The sequence below is a fragment of the Coenobita brevimanus genome, chromosome 24 (assembly GCF_032717465.1).
Source record: "Coenobita brevimanus isolate Jiangsu-jjx chromosome 24, ASM3271746v2, whole genome shotgun sequence".
NCBI lineage: Eukaryota > Metazoa > Arthropoda > Malacostraca > Decapoda > Coenobitidae > Coenobita > Coenobita brevimanus.
Genome location: NC_136977.1, coordinates 61,153,212 through 61,173,009, shown reverse-complemented (window position 1 = coordinate 61,173,009; position 19,798 = coordinate 61,153,212). Strand labels below are relative to the sequence as shown.

Below are 19,798 nucleotides of genomic sequence, written 5' to 3'. Positions count from 1 at the left end.
AGGACCTTGATTATGACCTTCCCCAACCTCTATATGCTCTTGCATCCATTACATACCTTCGCATCCTTTCGTCTACACACACATAATCAGTCATTGCCCTCCTTTCATTCAGTTCATCACCCACCCTTCTCATCACTCACCATGTATACCTGTATACTGTATCATTTTGTGCCTGAAGAGGGTATTGGCTATCGCCAACCCCCTCCCGGCACAAATGGCCACTAAAGCACTGCCATTCTCATCTATCTCAGCAGGCACATCCCACTCACCAACTACTCCATCCACCTTCACATTCCCTACTTTACCATTCATATCACCAATCAAAAGCACTCTCTCATTCCTTTCAGACTTTTCCATACACACTTCCACATATGTCCAGAACTCTTCTCTCACTCTGCTTGCACAATCTTGCATTGGTGCATATACACACACAATCGCCCACATTTGTAGTCCTGCTTTCAATCTTACCCACACAATCTTTGAGCCTGCTTATCCATACTCTCTTATATTCTCTTTCTGTCTGTTACTCACAGCAATACACACTCCTTCATTTGCCCTTTCATTCTCGCCTACTGCACATATACCCCATCCATACTCCCATTCTCTCACACTCTCCTCTCCATTTAATTTCAGTTAATCCACATACATCCACTTTCGCACCCTCAAGCACATAGACAATCTCTCTCTCTTTCACGTCATCATTTGCACCCCTTGCATTCCATGTTGCCCTCCGTATCTTGTCCTTTGTTCAGTCCTTAGTCGTCATCTTTTGGTCAGTCCTTGTCCGAGACTTCTTGTTCATATTTTTAGTTGTTTTCCGGGGACGGGCACTAACCCTCTGCCAACCCACTTGCTGTCAGATAGGGAGCACATGTCGGGTGGTTATCAGGTTACCACCCAGCATTGTAAATGCTTTCCTGATTTACAGGAAATTATTTGGCTTGCCACTCAATGTAGAGCTACCCTACAACAGAGTACCACTACATTAAGTGGGTGGATGATGGGCGCCCCCACCTACCTACCTATGGCGAAAAAGCAATTTTTTTTTTCTTTCTTTCTTTTTTTCCCCCCCTACAGCCTGGGCCTTGGCCCAATTTGGCTCGAAATTTAAGCAGGTGATCAGAAGGTCATAGCCCATCATGCCTGTAATTTTAGTTAGAATTGCATATGTAGTTTTTGTGTAAAGTTGTTAACAGACAAATGGATAGACAAACAGACATGCAAACCGAGTGAAAACAATACCTGTCCCCGAGCCCCTCTGGGGTGGGGATGGGTAACTAGTGTATTTTTTATGGTGTACTTTTCCATGAAAAAAAACAAGAGCTGGAAGAATCGAGTAGCAACAAAAACAGTATGCACTTCCTGCTCTAGCTTGTGGATCAGTGGATCTGAAACCAGGGACAAGATAATGCTTTAGAATGCAAACTATTATCACAGAAGGGGGTAAGCAGAGACCTATGATAAGGGATCTTACGATAGTAGATATTATCCTCCCTAAAAAGCAGAAATAAACATGGGCATTCCATCTTTCATAGAACACAAAGCAAATTAACAACTAGAATAACAGACTAGCAGTGTAGAGGTGAAAGGAAAGGATTGGGTATGCAGTGAACACTCCGTTTTTTTTATTGAGGCGAAGATGCACTTGACGGGTTGATGATGACTGGCTAAATGCAACATGTCCAAAAAATATTTACTGACCCAAATTTCCTCCTCAGATATTTGTTGTCAGTTAATAAAGCTAGATTATGAAGTAATGTTGCATTCAGACAATAATCACCAGTCTGTCAAGTGCATCTTCGCCTTGATAAAAAAACTGAGTATAGATTTTTTTTTTTTTTTTTTTTTTTTTTTTTTTTTAATGTGTCCGACTCTGGGTATAGGCTTCACAGTCTGCTTACAAGGCCCAGTAGTCCTCCTACATCCCATACACCTCTACATGTCACCACTTCGATGCTAACACCCACCATCCATATTGAACACATACTAGGGCTGTTTTATACAGGACTGGTGTATTGGTATTAGCGGGGGTATTTTTACAACATATCGGTGGGTCTTCTGGTAGATCAGTAAAGTCTGATTATTGTGAAATTCAAATCCTTAAACTGTTCCCTGTCCCTGGTAAATATGGCAGACTGGAATAGAAGTTAGTAGTCAGTAGGTCAGAGTGGAGAATGGTGGGAGAGACCTTTGTCTTAGAGTGATGGTGCTAATTATGAGGTCAGTATTAATTTAAACTCTGAGTACTGTATGAGGATTGTCATAAGGATTTCATTTGGTTATTGCCAGATGATAATCATGTGAGGAAGAATTCTGTTGGCTAATGAAGAGAACAAAATTTGCCTAGCTTAATAGATACATATACATTTCTTGAAGTAAATGATACACTTTATGTAAGATTTTGCGGTTCACTCTTCTTTGTTTCACAAGAAGGTTTATCAAAGCAAGATACTGTACATCTTGATACCTCTTAAGAAAACTGATCAGTTTATCAGATTTATCTGTGAGTATACTGTATTAATGAGTGGTTGTGTCAGTGTCAAGGAATGGCTACCCAAATAATTGAACTAGTAAGGAGTATTTGGTAGAATTTTTGTTGTAACAAAATTGTGGATATAAACCAATCAGTTTTGTTAGTAAATGGACACAGCCATAGTTAATAATAAATTGTAATTTCACAAAACATTGGTAATGATAATTGTGCAGTATGTAAGTGTTGATTATCACATCCTTTTCTCCTTTTGTAGTTGTTGTACTACAGCAGTTGATATCACACACTTCCCCAGCCATGACCAACAAATTTCACCCTGAATTGTGTACATATTCAAATCATGAGCATGGTGTTAATTGTACCTTGACATATTTCTAGGAAATTTTATGCAGTAATTTTCTTTAGTGTAAATCCCTTCACCAGGAAAGGCAGTGTGAAGCCTTATCAGTCACCAAAGTATACCTACACACAGTGTAGATTACAAAAGTGAAGTAGAAAATTTGAACAACCTACACTTATCTTCCAAAATATGTTTAATGATATCAGTTTTAAGAATGCATCACCAAGAGGAGTCTTGCTTAGAGTATACTGTATAGGTTAGTTTGCAGCATAGCTGGTATGTAATCTTTTCATATCTGTGTTATCTGTCAGTACTGTGCAGGGTTTTGAGAAGTTTTATCTAGAGAAAATATTTCATCCTGTGCTGGTGGTCTCTTGATGCATAATCATAATTATGATTTTAAAGCTTGTTAAAACAAAAGTTTTCCTTGTCCAGTATCTGAAATCAACATTGCCAATTATTTCATGTACATTTTTATACCGATCAGGTAGGCACATTTAACTCAACTGAGCTGATTTACTGTGTATGGATTGCAAAGATCCTATCATGGATGGAATTTGCAAAGATCTCAGTATATACATCGGATTGTTACTACAGTAGGTTGTACAATATCATGTACATCAGTATGCTGTACTGTACTGTACTCTACAGTATTATTGTTATGATTTTCACCAGCCACCTTCAACCTGTTACTAGTTCTTGAGTTGCAGTTCTGGCTGTGCTAGAAAAGTTCTTGTGCTTAGTATGTCTTTAATACAAGAATATCAGTAGCTTTCAGTTAGCAAGAAATTATTCATAGCTTATGTTGATGTTGAGCTGCAGTTTTATATGTATTTTGTTTTATAATATCTTTTGCAAATTCTTTTTTCTGTCAGTATAGTACTGATTTATATATATATATATATATATATATATATATATATATACACACACACACACACACACACACACACACACACACACACACACACACACACAGGTATGCTGTATGTGTTCTAAATATTCATAAGACAGGTAAGAAAGTTCTGGATTTACTGGTATCACCATGGTAACCAGTAATTATGTGTAAGTTACAAGGGTGAGGGATGTTAACAGTAACTTAAGTGAGGTTTGTGAGGAGCTTGCCTGGCCTCCACAATTGCTTTAGGTTGTAGCATAACCCGGCCGCTCCCTCCTCTCTCTCCCCAGGCGAGGCACGATATTGGTGACGTGTGGCGGACTGTACAGGTGTGTGCCTCACGCCTTCTTGCTGCCTCCCTTTCCCTCTCTATAGTGCTCTATAAAGTTGCATTCCTTACCTTTATTCCCAGGTTTTATTTTAGCTTCTCAATAACCGATTATACTGTAGATATCTTTTGTTCATTGGTGGAGTCACTGTGATAGCCAAAACAGTACACTGTACTGATGTTTTGTTTTTGTTTTATGTCATCAGTCATAAGCCTTCATTGGGATGCTGTAGTAGGCAAGAAATGTAGGAATTGTGTGACATGTAGAGATGCTGCAGTACCATATTGTCATTTTCTGTCTGAAACCAATTGTTTGTGCAATGCTTTGTACTATTACTACCACTGCCAACAATGTCATGCTTCTTGAAACAAGAAAGTGAATATCATTGTGCAGTATGTCAGTACTGTTTTTGCCATCTGAACATGTCTTTCTTGCATTCTTCATTATTTAATTGTGATAGTATGCTGGAGCTGAAAACTGATGATTTTCAGAAATAAGTTCACAAACTTGTCTGCAGAGGGCCACCAGTGCATGATTGCATTGTCAAAACTGATGTTACATTGAAAGTCACTTTTCTGCAGTATTGTACTGTTATTATTGCTTAGAACTGAATACAGATTTTCAACTTAGGTTATTAGCAAATGAGATAAGAGAATTTGTTTGGTTATATTGCATTCTTAGAAGTCTGCTTTATTTATATTAATTTAAAATTGCTCATGCAGTGTGTTTACTTGGTACCTTTTTTTTCTTTTCTTTTCTTATTTTTTTTAAGATTTGACAGTGCATATCCAGTGCATAAATATTTAGTCATTAGCATGGCAGTACTTTAGTCTCGTAAGGTTTGCATGGTTCTCTATTGCTTAGTTTTCTTTGTATTATACTATGAGCTCATATTCTTGCCTTGTGCCTTATGTTTGAAATTGAACGTATTTGCTTTTTCCTTTTTTTTTTTTTTTTTTTTTTTTTTTTTATTGTATTATATAGTTTAGAGATGTATACTTCAGTGCTGAACCTATATATGTACAAGATATAACTGCATTACTATACAAAAATTAGGTAAAGATTAGACGAAAGTTCTGATTTTAAGACTTGTCTTTCCCTGCCATCATTCTACTGCCATTAGGTACATGGTACATATGGCATGTAGACTCTAGGCTTGTTTACTGTGAGTTTGCATGACGGTTGCACTTCTGTATTAAAATTTGATTAATGATCTGCACTTTAAGTTAGTTCCTCAGCTTAAGGGTATTTGCTGTAGTTTGAATTTGCTGATAAATCAGTGCTGAAGTATTTCACACAGTGCTTTATACATATATGGGAGTCTGTATGTGTGTGCTGTGTGTATGTTAGTATGGACATGCATGTTACCATGCATATAATGTGGAAATCAGTGACTAAATACTGAGACGTTGTCACTGTTAATGTTATGACATTCAAACCGTATATCACGAGTGCCATCATAAGGAACCTGTTTCTAACATAGTTTATGAATTTATTTTCAAGTAAAAAGTTGTATCTCACTGCTTAGTGTGTTGGTGTTAAGATGAATTGTTGTGTTATTACAGTGCTTTTGTACCTTGCATTCATTACTTATGAACATTGTAGAATCTTGAGAAAATTGTTCCTAGGAATAATTACTTTACCAGTCATAGATGCGTGATAACTACCTGATACATATGAGCATTTTGTTGTGAGTACAGATTTAAAAGAAGTTTGAAAAAAAAAATTGTAGTGAATGCTGTACACTATACAGTGAAACACCTCTGATCCAGTAATCTGTAATACAGAACATTGCAGTATGTTGTTTATTTAGCCACTCTGTTGGTAAACTTCTTTCACTTACAAAAACTTTCATTATGTGACGGATGGATTTTGCAATTTTCTGAAGTTTAATTTTTGCATGCACAGTACTATTTTAGTAATCTCTCATTCTCTAATTCAGATATTAATTATTCATAATTTTCATCCACTGTTACAGCAAACCACATTTTCAAACTCTCCACTAATTCTGCTTTTGGTGATTCTGGCACTATTTCTCTATCTCCTTCCCCCTCTGACCTCAGTCTCAATATTTGTTAGATGTATGGTCCTGATGGGGTCCATCACGTTGTTCTCAAGAACTGTGTTTCTTCGCCAAACTCTTTTGCCTTCGCCTTTGTATGTCAGCTTGCATCTTTCCTTCTTGATGAAAGTTTCCAAGCATTCAGCATGTCCCAAAGAAGGGTGAACATTCCCAACCCTCTAACTATCACCCATTTGCTGTAATATTCTGTATATCTAGTGTCTTTTAATTTACTCTAAGCAGGGAGATTATGAGACATCTCCCCTTTTTTTTTTTTTTTTTTTTTTTTTTTTTTTTTTTCAAGTATAAGTTCCATGAGGGATGCCCCAGTGATGAACTTATAAGTCTCTCAGATTCTTAGTCACCCTCTTTTGAGGTTTTTGGTGAAACTTGCAATTGCATTAGACATCTTAAAGGCTTTTTATAGTGTCTGGCACAAATCTTCAAATTTTCAAGCTCACTTTCTATGGTTTCTGTTGCTCTTCTGTGGTGTCATCTCTCATTTCCTTCTTGATAATTCTGTACTGAGTAAAAACCATCCACTATTCTTCTTGAGTACCATCAATTGTGATGTTCCTCAGGGTTCTTTCATTTCACTAACTCTTCTTCATTTTGTTCATCTGTGACCTGAGCTCTACATTAAGTCCTGACCATTAATACCGTGATAAATCATTCCTTCCCTTTTCCACCCAGTTTTCATAGTCCATCACAACAGATATTATTACTACAGTCACAGGCGTAAGCTTTGGCGCACCTGTCTTCCAATTTGTCTTTCATGTCTGTTTTAGGCGAATGGAACATTGTTATTTTTAATGCCTCAAAAGTTCTGTTCCTCCATCTTTCATCTTGACACAAACTTGCACTGAGCTATCCCATTACCTTCAGCGATATACAACTCAGTCTATCGTCTGTTAATATTCTCAGTATCTCTTTTTCTTTTGATCTGGTTTTGAAAGATCAGGTTATTTTTTCTAGCAAAAACAGTTTCATAGAGGTTAGGTGTACTGAACAAACTCCATGCATTCTTTAATCTCACCTAGTTGCTTACATTGTACAAGAGCTTTATTTGCCTATGTATGGAGTACAGCTCACATGTGTAGAGAGGTTCACCACATACAGCAATTCTGAGCAGGGTAGTAGTAGTAGTTGTTCCCTAGGCAGTCTGGCCGAACAGCCCCGAATCCCCTAGGAAGGCCATGGCCGAGACTGGGCTTTCCCACAGCACTCTCAAAGAGTGTATGTTGTATTGTTGGCGTAGGTGATTGTGTGCAATGCAGTCTTCCATAATGTGCTTAACCCCTTAACCGCGGGGCGTCACTTTTGTGACGCTTGGGAGCAAGGGATCATACCGCGGGGCGTCGCTTTTGTGATTCTGTGTTATATTGAATTCACCGGGGCTTCCAAGTGGGGGCTTGTATCATCTATCAGTACTGCCAATGTCCAACACTAGTCAGCACTCCTAATCTCATCTGTACTCCCATCCATTGTTGACAATTTAGCCATTTCTCCCCGTTCTTGACTCCCCTTCCTACCCCCCCTCCATTACCCTATCCTCTCGCCTGCCCGGCCGTGCTACGCTAAGTAAATCTTCCCTGGAATTTTTCACTGATTTCATCCATTGAAATAAGCCCTATGTCCTATTCTTATACCAAATAATATATACAAGAAAGAAATAAGGTAAGTGAGAGTGCCATACACCTGGAATTGGCTAATTATCACCTGACAACAGCTCACGTGCACTCGTTCGCTAATTTTCGCTGTTTTTTTCCCCTTGAAATATGCCGTATAATCTATTTTCATAATAAATATACATGTAAGGAGGGAAGGGAGAAGCCTAAGTGATATTTACATTCACCTGGAACTACCTAATTTATAATGTATTGTCTAGATTTCCTGCCAATCATATCAGTGCTAGACTTAGCCGTTTCAAGAAGTAATATTGGTAACTCTGAATAACCCCTAGCAGGCCTCCAGCTGGCCCTCGCTCCGTTATCAGTTTACTCTCACCTTCTGAAGCGAGAGTACGTATGTTTCTTCTTGCTGACTTCAAGGCCTTTTTTCACCCCCATGCAAATGGCCCTGTGACCTTTACCCCCTACTAAACCTCGTGTGGAAAGAGGTAAAGGGCTGACAATTGATAAAAGAGTGACTACGATCTTTCTATTGAGTAAAACAGTGCAAGTGGAATTGTAAATAATGTGTAAATAATGTGTAAACAGCAAGTGAAAGTAATGAATGTAAATATACGTGAACAATGGAAAATAGTTTTATAAGTTATTTCAAGTGACAGTGCACAACACAGTGTAAATAAAATAGAAATGTAAATAACGTAAAGAAAATAGAGAACGTAAATAGAAATGTAAATGAGTAGTATTATAAGAATACGAGTATATACCCTAGGAGTAATGAAAGTGAAAGTTTCACTCTAGCATGTCTGAATGCTATGAGTTATGAGAGTGAAGATGAAAGTGACATTCACTCTCAATGCCAGTATACAGGACGAGAAAGTGAATGCTACGTATTTTACTGGAAGAAATTGAATCCCTACAGTGACAATAAACTAATACTACTGAAGGAAACTTATGGATAAAGACTGTAGATATATATAAGTGTTATATAGTAATAGAAATATAAAGTGTGAGGGGTTTTATGAATAATAAATGACAGACTACCAAGAGCGAACTAGTGCCAGTGCGACGATCAGACGCGCTCGTAATTTCCATTGCTTTCACAGTGTTTTTTTTTTTGAGTATGGGTCCCAAACTACTTGAAAATTGTAGAATAGTGTTTATAGTGTTTGTATCTGGCTGTGGTAATCATATTACGGGTTGTCGGGAAGTGTGAAGTGGAGACTTCGTTACCCTACTTCAGAGGTCTCCACAAGTCTTACGGTAACCGACGAAGGCTCAACAATCATTCCAGGAGAAAGCTGAAGGTATGTGCCATAAGCATATGTAATCTTATTATTCTAGGACTAATAACTGATTTTTGGCAAATATTTTTTGAGAGTCTGTCAGAGCCCAAATAACCCCGCGGCACACGCAAGTCATTGGTAAACAAGCCCGCGGTGTAGGGGTTAATAGTATGGGGTGCTGTGTTGCATCCTGGACAGGCATCAGCGACGGAGTCATCTAGCCTCTTCTGGTAGCTTAATAGGGCTGGATGGTGCCCACATCTCAGCCTGGCCAGGTGGACCCTGTCCTCACGAGGAAGATAGGATTCAGAAGGGTGGATGTCAGGAGGGTGAAATCAAATGCTTTTCATCGTATCAACTCTGCTCCCTCCACTCCCTTCAGTCACTTTCTCCTCACTGTAATTTTGCTTTCTTCCATTGCTACTGTTATACTCACTGTTGCTCTGAACTCTCCCTACATTCCTACACCTTTATGGTGGGTACACAGTATGCATCAAATTACATGCTCTTACCCCCCTTCTTCTGTCCATCTGTATAATACAAAAGTCATCCAGTACTTCCTGTCTGTCATATATATGAAATTGATCAACCATAGAATGGTCTTCCTCAGTTTTCTTTTCCTCAGTCTTTAATCTTGATTCTTTTAAGTGCCGTGTTTTCAGGTTATCTTGAAATTTATGAATCTAGAATTGGTTTAATTTTTCTCTCAGTTTTATGTGGAAGAAATAAGTGTTTCAGGTTCTGTGCCGTTGTTCTTTCTTTCTTTCTTTCTTTCTTTCTTTCTTTCTTTTCTTGAAAAAAATATATATATATCATTGCTAAATTAAATAGAAAATTGTCATCATTCAGAACATATTGGCCAGTAAAAATAACTGAATATGATAGTTACTGAAAATCAGATTTTAATGTAATACTTGCTGCATGTTGCTGCATAGTATTTCTTGAAATAAAATGTAGTACTAGAAGTATTCTAACATTCCATTAATTTTACAGTACTGTACAGTACTTGCAATATTCAGAGAAACTTGGTTCCCCTATGAAATTGTTTAGATAATCAGAGTTTGTTTCAGTTATATTGCACTCAGCATTGAAAAATTTTAAAGGGAAATCATATGATTACACTATGAAAATATCAGAAATATATAAGGCTTCATCATATGACGTTTAGCATGAATAAACAGACTTAATCCTTTCAGTCACATGCCTTCTAAACTGAATTAAATTGTCTGGTGGTAGCTAGATTAAGATATAGTAAACATTCTTTGACTGTAGAGGGTAAGTGTTAGTGAACGATCTTGTGAAGTGGAGTCATGACTTCAGGTTACAGCAAAGTTTGTCAGACAGAACATCAGTAGTGTGAGAGAGTTTGAAAAGTTGACCAGTTTTATGTCCAGAGTATTCACAGAATTACTAAATGTACATCAGTAAAAATCCACATTCATGTAATTCAGTCTTTCTACTTGCAAATGAAACAAAGTGGATGATTCTTGGTGCCCTCAGTCATACATAGTTATGTGTTGAAGACATCTTGTTTTTTAACCATTTTTACCACTGGAGCATGGCTGTCACCCAGGTGGACAGAAAATAACCACCACCAGCCACAGCATGAAACAAAGGTTGTGTCATCTTGTGTCTGGCCACTTATCAAACATAAACTTGCACTTCGTGCAATACTGAAACTCAGAAAATGTGAAAAATGAGATGCGATTCAGGAAGGCATTTGGCAGGTTACCAGAAGTGCCTCATTAGGACACATTGCAGCAGAGAGATTAAGGCAAAGTGTTGGTGCTTGAGGATGTGGTGTGTACTGAACTGCATACCTGGTGCTCACTGCCTCTCATGCTTGGTGTTAGTTGCCAGATAATCTCAGAAACTTTATCCATCCATCATCCAATCCTACGTTGTCCCATGAGGAGCATAGGAGCCTGGGACTAGGCAAGTTGGTCCTGACATTTTAGATGAGAGTGACCAGCCTCGCTCATCCCTGAGTCGCATTAAGTGAGCAATAACCCCAACTGCCCCTTGGATATAAACCTTCACTGGTTCAATCCAATTGGTATATAACAATTTATTGACATTTTGACAAGCTGCTCTTACTATCATTAATATTTTGACAAGCTGCTCTTACTGTCTCAAGTTTGTTTTATTATCAGCATCATAAGAATCCAATTTCCCATGTTTTTTTGGGGTGGGAAGATCCAGATCACAGCTCCGGCTTTAGGTGAGAATAAGGGTCAGGATGATTATGCTGCTGCTGACGATGATGTATATTTGTGACAGTATTTGGCAACTATTAACATTGGTGAGGTAGCAACCCACAACACATCAACCTCTGCCTCAGTCACCCACACAGTTGCTAGAGGAAACATCAAATAATGCTTAACAGTACAGTATTCCAGCTAGATATGTCTAAATAGCCTTTAATCATTTTGAATATTTGTAGAAGCACAGTATGACTTCTTTGATATTTTGCAGTGTTGAATGCTGTATGATATTAGACTGAAGAACATTAAGTAGATCTCTTTGGATGGATATTCTTCAATAACTCATCAGGAAAAAGAACTCTGATTAATATTCATAAGCGTCCTAGGAAGAGCTGTACATTATATAGGTACTTCTTGATACAATACTCAATTTGTTTGTATAAAGATTCAACTGGAGTGATTTTCTAATTGTGACTCACATCATAAAATAAATAGCAGAGGACTGCAGCCCTCATCATATGAGCTAAGGCTTCCAACTTTATTACATATAGACTGAAGTTTATTTCATTCATCATGCTTATACAGTACTATGGTATATATTGAGGTGAGAATTAGTGTGGTAGTATTTTAGAATGCCCTCTTTAATCTCATAGTACTGGTACTAAAAGTGATCCTCAGGAAAAAAAAAAAAAAAAAAAGGCATTGGTCTTACACCTGTTGTCCAATTTTGTATCTTGCAAAAATCACTGATAAATACCATAAACTATGAGAGTTGATGCCCTAAAATATGAAATACACAAGCATCATCTTGTCATCCTTAACTTTTTGAGACAAAACTCAGTTTTTGATAACCTTTGAGCTTTTGTGTTTTAGTGCAGTAGAAGTTGCGCAGTAAAAATGCTGCAGTTTATGGGTTCATCTTGGCAGTGGGTGATTACTGAAAGAGTAGGGCAACAGTAATGCAATAGAATACCTTCCATTTTGGAATTCTGGTATATGTACTGTGTATATGACAAAGTCAGATTTCCAAGCATACTAAATAACTGAAATTCTTTGTATATCTCAAACTCTATCATATACAGTGAAGGCAGTAGTTGTGTCACAGTTTTGTCTGAAGTTTAAATGTAATATTTGAAACATTATGAGGTCTCTGCTACAGTGTCATACTCATGGTCAGCCAGCCTGACTTCCTCAAGCTTCATATATGCTGCCAGTGGGATAATAGTAAAAATAAAAAAAAAATAAAAAAAATTTGAAGCCTTAACATCCATTCATGAAAATTGCTGTGTCAGAGGTTTGTATGAGAGGTGAATTGCGAACCATATTCGTTCAAGCAACATTCACCTGATTATTTCGTTTTACACTCTACCAAAACACATCAAGCAGACTTACTATGTACCTTGTTATAGTGAGGGCATGCATCTTGCATCCAACTACTAGGGAGATGGGAGGTGGCATGTTCTCCTTTTATTTAACAGGAGGTAATCCAAAACAGAGAACGCAAACATTTGGTGTAAGCAGAATGATAGTATCTATAGGTGATTTTGGGAGGAAGTCTTAACGGAGAACTGTTCTTGTTCAGGTCCCTCTCGTGTTATCACACCATTACAAGACCAGAAAATAAGCATAACAGTGAAAGCAGTGCCTACAGTGTCAGAGATGAATTGCACTTAGAATGAAGCACATGAACAGTTGTGTGTAGACATCAGTCTTTTGGATTATTTTTCTGAACTCTGTCCAGTGGAATTCAGTTTACCACTCCTATAAAACATTTGATTGTTATTATACAGTTACTCTGTCGTGATGTGTAGAATACTGTACTTAGGACAGTTTTGTTTGATATCACCGACAGTATTGACTATCACAGCTCTTAGTTATCAATTTAATAAGCTAATTCAGAGGTTAAAATAATAAAGAATGAAATTGACTTCTGGACATTTACTCAGGTAATAAATTGCTATGTTGCTTACATGGTGGTAAAAAAAAAAAAAAAAAAAAAAAAAAAAGAGAGAGAGAGAGAGAGAGAGAAATGTTTCCAATATATCAGTTGAAGGTAGCAGTCAGAAAGACATAAAGAATAATTTGCTAAGATATAGAAAATACATTTGCATCCACAGGCTAGTCACTTGGAGCAAATGACAGTTCATGTCAGTGCTACCAACCCTCTAAATGATGCCAGGTGGAGAGCACCAAAACTTATCCCTTTCAACAGATGTTTTCACCAGATTTCATGATACAACTTATGTCTTTCATTGTACAGTTCATTATTATTATGCTTTACATATATATATATATATATATATATATATATATATATATATATATATATATATACACACACACACACCATCCATTTACTCGATGTATTGCTGCTCTTGGGTGCGTTCCCTTTCCTCTCCTCCCTCCATTCCTTCCTACCTCTTCTGCCTTTCATTACTTCATTTTCTCCTCGTCCTTCTGCCTACAGGTGACTTTACACTCCCTCATTTTTCTTTCTTTCCTTCATTTTTTCCTGTTCCTTCTGCCCATGGGTGACTCTACACTGAGTGGCAAGCCGATTGGTTTCTTGTACACAAGGAAACCATTTACTACGTTGGGTGGTAACCATATAACCAAATTATGGCACCTGGTGGTTTATTGGGTAATTGCTGCGCGTCAATCGGATTGAGCCAGTGAAGGTTTATATCCAAGGGGTGGTTGGGGTTATTGCTCACGTAATGCTACTCAGAGATGAGTAAGGCTGGTCACTCTCATCTTAACCCGCCCCATCCCGACGTTTTCTGGGCAGTGGTACGCCCCAGTCCCGACATTTTTGGACCTTTTTTTTTTTTTTTTTTTTTGCTCAAACATCCGCTTTTGGTGAGAAACATCGAAAATTCATAGAGAAATCACTCACCTGAGGTTTAAAATACTCGATTTAGGTACGAGTACTTCCTTACCTGACTGGGTTTTCTAACAGGCTGGCACCAAAGAAAACGAGTTCTATGGGAGGGTAACTATTTTATCCACTCATAAACAGTTTTTGTTTATTTACTTGGTATGAATTTATATGTAGTACAAGAGTATATTGGTTTTCAAACAGTAATATAGGCATTATAAGTGTTGTTTCACTCACTAACTCATCACCATTCATGACCTTTTTTTTCCCGCATTACTTGATCATTATTTCTGACTGTTTCTTCCTCTAATGCTATGTAAACTTTGTCCTCCACATTGTCATCGATTGGGGAATCACTGGCCCTGAATGTCTTTATTGGGCAGGTCACTGGTAACAGGTGAATTGCCGATACAATGGCGTGCAGGGGGGGGGTGGAGAGGTTATGCTATGTAAGGCATTGTCCCTGCTTGGCATCTTGTAGAGGAATAGAGGAAGGTGTCCCGTGTATACGTGCCAAAAATCACTCGCGAAAATTGAAAATTGTGAAATTAGGGACCTTGCAATGTTGCCGCATTAATTCACGTCGCCGGGACATGAGTGTACATCATGTGCGGACGTTAATTCACGTCGCTGGGACGGCGCGGGTTAAATGTCAGGACCAGCTTGCCTAGCCTCAGGCTCCTACGCTCCTCATGGGGCAACATAGGATTGGATGATGGATGAATGAATGAATGAATATACAATGTGTATATATATCTATCTATCTATCTATATATATATATATATATATATATATCATCATCATCATCATCATCATGAGCCGTTTGAGTATCCACTGCAGGACCGGCCTCCGATTGAAGTCGGAACAATACAACCAATGTATCTCTACCAAGTGGCTTAGGCTGTCTGGTAGAGATTGTATGTAGGGTCAGAAGTGCTTGTAAGTGTAATTGTAGTGTTGGAGTGGCTTTGGATGTGTATATAGTCTGTGAACCAAGTGTAATCGACCCGTGCAAGTCAACTGGATGCAAGCATACTTTATAGTAAACGACACTGGTTCAACCACAGCACCCCTTGTGTCCGCCAGTGCAGTACGTGGCCGGGTGAACACTCCCAAAGTTTATTACCCTGGCGGGGCATGAACCCTGGTTCACCTGTGTATGAAGCACACACTCTACCACTGTACCACAGAGGCTCCATATATATATATATATATATATATATATATATAAATATCTGTCTATCTATCTATCTATTATCTATCTATCTGTCTACCTATTGCCAGACGCCGTAATCCCATAAGGGGTGGCCATTTGACTTATTTGGTTTTACGGGGAGGGGCACTAACCCTCCACCAACCCACTTGCTGACACGTAGGGAGCACGTATGAGTTTAGTTATATGGTTACCACCCAGCGTTGTAAATGGTTTCTTGGCTTACAGGAAACCATTTGGCTTGTCACTCAATGTAAAGCCACCCGTAAAGGAAAGAAGAGCAATAAGAAGTGACAAGAAAGATGGGAGATATAGGAAGAGAGGAGGGCAGGCACAGAAAAAGAATGATAAAGGCTAAGGAAGTAGTAGGCAGCGCTACATCAAGTGAGTGGGTGATGGTTGCCACCACCTACCACCATATATATATATATATATATATATATATATATATATACCTGTATATATACATGTACCTGTATATATACATGGAACAGCTGTGGCTCAGTGGGTTAGAGCGCTCCACTCTGACCGAAGGGTCGGAGGATCGAATCCACCCAAGAGTCATTGGTAGACATCAGGAAGGGCATCCGGTCATAAAATGCTACACGCTCCAGTCCAGAGTCCTCTACCCAGGGGTAACACCTTAACCCTTCGGGGATACCTGGCGTAAAATCAATATTTTATTATTTATTTATTATTTATATATATATATAGATATATATATATATATATATATATATATATATAGATATATATATATATATATATAGATATATATATATAGATAGATAGATAGATAGATATTTTACTGTATCAGAAAGCATAGTTTGATATGACTGACAAGCATTATAGGTTGCAGTTTCTGAAAAACTTGATTTCAGATAAGTGCTTGGTTTCAGTCTTGCTGAATTGGAGAAATTGCACTGAAGTTTGCAGTAAAGCAGGTACGCACAGTACGCGAGTTTATGGGTGGCAGAGGAGGTCGCATACTAGGATTTCGTATACTGTGAATGCATAAACTTATGGGAAATAATTACAAATGGGCGGCACCCCCCTTCATCAGTAGCCCCATGAGACTCCTTTCAGACCTAAGTATTGTATTGTACAAGGAAACTATCTTAGACATATTACCTAAAATAAGGTAAACCAACAAGATTATGGCTTTACTAAATCAGCAAGGATATGGCTTTATTAAATCAACAAGGATATGGCTTTACTAAATCAACAAGGATATGGGTTAACTAAACCAACAAGAATATGGCTGCTCACCTTAACCCAAGAGGACAACAGGGTTGATGGATGTAAGAAGGGGATCCGAGACAGGGTGAGGCACCTAGCGTGCACTTCTTGGACCACCCAACACACCACTTCCTCACCACTCTTGTCACCAGCACTTTTGTCACTTTCACTAGCTAATTCACTCACTTCGTTCATAAACCCTTCGAAGTCTATTTCTGACACCTCAGTCATCGCATCATCCTCTTGATCCTCCCTAGGAAATGATTCTTCTTCTTTTTTTTTTTATGTGAGGAAGAAGGAACCAAAGGCAACGAGCTGGCAGAACTGTTCCTTCCAAGAGAAAAACAAATTACAAGAGAGAGCCAAATTCAAGATCCATTCATTTCGAGATGCCTGGACACACTGCGTTTGAAAGACTGGAGATCATAGGAAGGAGGAAATACAGACAGAAGGAGACAGTTCCAGAGTTGAAGGGAGTGCTTCCTCACTTTCTTGAGGCCACAGGTAATGGGTGATGAGGGTTTGCTTCCTTCTGTTAACCTCCTCGTTGTGCCTGTCTGTGTAGTAGCTGAAGGTGCTGTCCAGTGAAGTCATCACTTCCTCCACTCGCAACTGACAGTGTTCGATGTCCTTGAATTCTTTTTTAATTTATCTAGGGCACACAGTACCTGGCTGATCTCCATCATCTACAAGTCTCCACTTTCCATCATTGGTGCTGGGCAGAGTATAGGCAACCGTTGACGCGTCTTGGGATGGCAGTGTCATGTGCTCGGGGTACCCCCATATTTGGGCCACTCCTCGCTGCTGTCTCGCCTATTACGAGTTCAATTCGTGTACTATTAAAAAATCCACTAAAATTCAATAAAAAATAGGTCCTCGCATACTATACTGTGAGCTTGCATACTGTGCGTACCTACTGTATATGAATATTCCAAATGTTCAACCTAATGTATTTGTACTTAAGTTCATTTGAAAGTGATAACAGCATAAAACATAGTATCAGGACCTTTACCAGTGTTAACTGTGACATTTATCTGTGCCACTTATCATCATCCTCATCATCATCTAATCCTGTGTTGCCTCATGAGGAATGTAGGAGCCCTGGGCTAGGAAGGTTGGTCCTGACATTTAAGATGAGAGTGACCAGCCTCACTCATCCCTGAGTAGCATTATATGAGCAATAAACCCCAACCATCCCTTGGATATAAACTCACATTGAAAATTAATATACTTCTTGTATTACTGATCTATTGCTTCTACACCTCATGCAGTGATATAGCACCATTTTGCACTTTGTTTCAGAATAGAAGACACTAAGGGCAGCCATAAACTTACCTACGTTATACTTCAGGTGTAATATTACAGCTCCCTCAGATACAGTATTTCAAAGTACTGTATATATCTTAGAATTTTAAAACAGGACACAATAAAGATCCAGGTCTAGTATTTCGTAGCAGTACAAAATGTTAGGGATAAAGCATGTTGATGTGCAATTGCCCTCAGCACCGAGGATGGGGTGTGGAAATGGCCTCAGAGCGGCTGGCAGAGATATACAGCAAGCAGGCTGAGCTTTGGGAGCAGGTCTCTCGCCGCTCCTCCCTCCAGGCCCTCTCATTGGCTTCTGCTTCACCCAGGTCAGTGAGATGAAAAGAGAGTAAAATTAAAGCAACTATGGTACAGTAAGTTTTCATTGTTCTGTGTTTTGATGTACTAAAAAATAACAAAAAAATTTTCCATATACTGTAACTAGTACTGTAAACTGGGGAAACTGGCAGATCAGTTTTGTAGATAGCAATGGAAGTTTAACTGACTTTTTTTTTTTAAATACTGTGGACACCATACCAAAACTGATGTTAAAAAAAAGAAAGGCAGTGCAGAATGAAAATTTCTGTACAGTATGGTGGAGTAAATGGTGAACTCTCATTCTAATGATGTAGAAGTTTATTCTTGTTAATGTGATTTTATTCAGTTTAGAAGCGATTTAACATACCAGAAGGGTTTATATAACCTGTAATCCTTTTCACAACAAAAGATCTTTCTTCAGCAGAATACGGTTATCTGGTAGCTGTAAATAAAGGTAAGAATTGAGTATTTGGATCAAAGGGGATAAGTAAAGGAAGAAGAATGTATATATATAAAAAGGTTTAAATCCATTTTTCTTCCATTAGGAAGTCATGGAGGCACAGTTATGGAAGAAGACAAGCTTTTTTTCACTGTGTCACATATAAGAATGAAGGAGTTCATCTCAAGACTGCCAGGATTGAGGGGAGAAATGCTGTACTTTTACTGTGCTTCCAAATTTAGTTGAAAACTCGTCCTAAAGTTTGAAAGCCCTTTTTCAGCCATCACATAGCCATGCTTAATCTATCTATCTATCTATCTATTGCCAGACTCCTCAATCCAGTTCGGGGTGGCCACAAACAAATTGCCTCCACATCGCCCTGTCCCCCACCATTTCACTGCCTTGCTCCCAACTTACACCCCCTCTCTCATATACCTCTCCACCCCATCCCTTCATCTCATCCTCGGCCTCCCCCCCTCCACCTCACTCACATACACTCTCTTCGTCAGTCTTTCACCCTCCATCCTCTCCACATGGCCAAACCACCTCAGTGTATTCCTCCTAACACTTCCTTATCACATCCACATCCACACCGCAACATTCTTTTATATCCTCATTTGTCAGCCTCTCTCTCCATGTGACTCCACAGGCTCCTCTTAAATAACTCATTTCCACTGCTGTCACTCTTGACTTGTGCCCTTCCAACAACGTCCAAGCTTCACTTCCATACATTAGAGATGGTATCACAATACTGTCATGTAGCAACTTTTTCACTTCCATGCTCACTTCCCTGTTTTTTATCACTGCTTTCAAGGAACCAGCAACCTTTCTTCCCTGCTGTACCCTTTCAGGCACTTCACCCTCCAAACCTCCATCCCTACTCTTCACACTACCCAAGTACTTAAACGTACTCACGTTTTCCAATTCCTCACCATCCAACCTCGCTGTACATTCACTGACTTCACCCCTCTGAAAGACCATCACTTTACTCTTCCCTACATTCACCTTTAGATTCCGTTTCTTACACACTCTCCCAAACTCATCCACCAAGCCTTGCAGCTCCCCTTCTTCTTCACTCAACAACACAGTATCATCTGCAAACTACAGTACAGGGAGTTTCCAAACACTACCCTCTCTCATCAGGGCCACTCCAGCATCCACTGCCCT

At 38.7% G+C, this 19,798-nt stretch overlaps 1 protein-coding gene across 14 annotated transcripts in view; it reads left to right on the top strand.

Moving 5' to 3' along the window:
- LOC145393515 (uncharacterized) overlaps positions 1 to 19,798 on the top strand; it is a 1,158,665-nt gene that overhangs the window by 1,050,739 nt on the left and 88,128 nt on the right. For 13 of the 14 annotated variants that reach the window (XM_080267654.1, XM_080267659.1, XM_080267660.1 and 10 more), the window contains 2 exons: positions 4,020 to 4,058; positions 18,073 to 18,203. In XM_080267654.1, coding sequence (XP_080123780.1) covers positions 4,020 to 4,058; positions 18,073 to 18,203 — 170 coding nt within the window. The remainder of the gene's footprint in view (positions 1 to 4,019; positions 4,059 to 18,072; positions 18,204 to 19,798) is intronic. The other variant, XM_080267653.1, reaches the window with a different exon arrangement.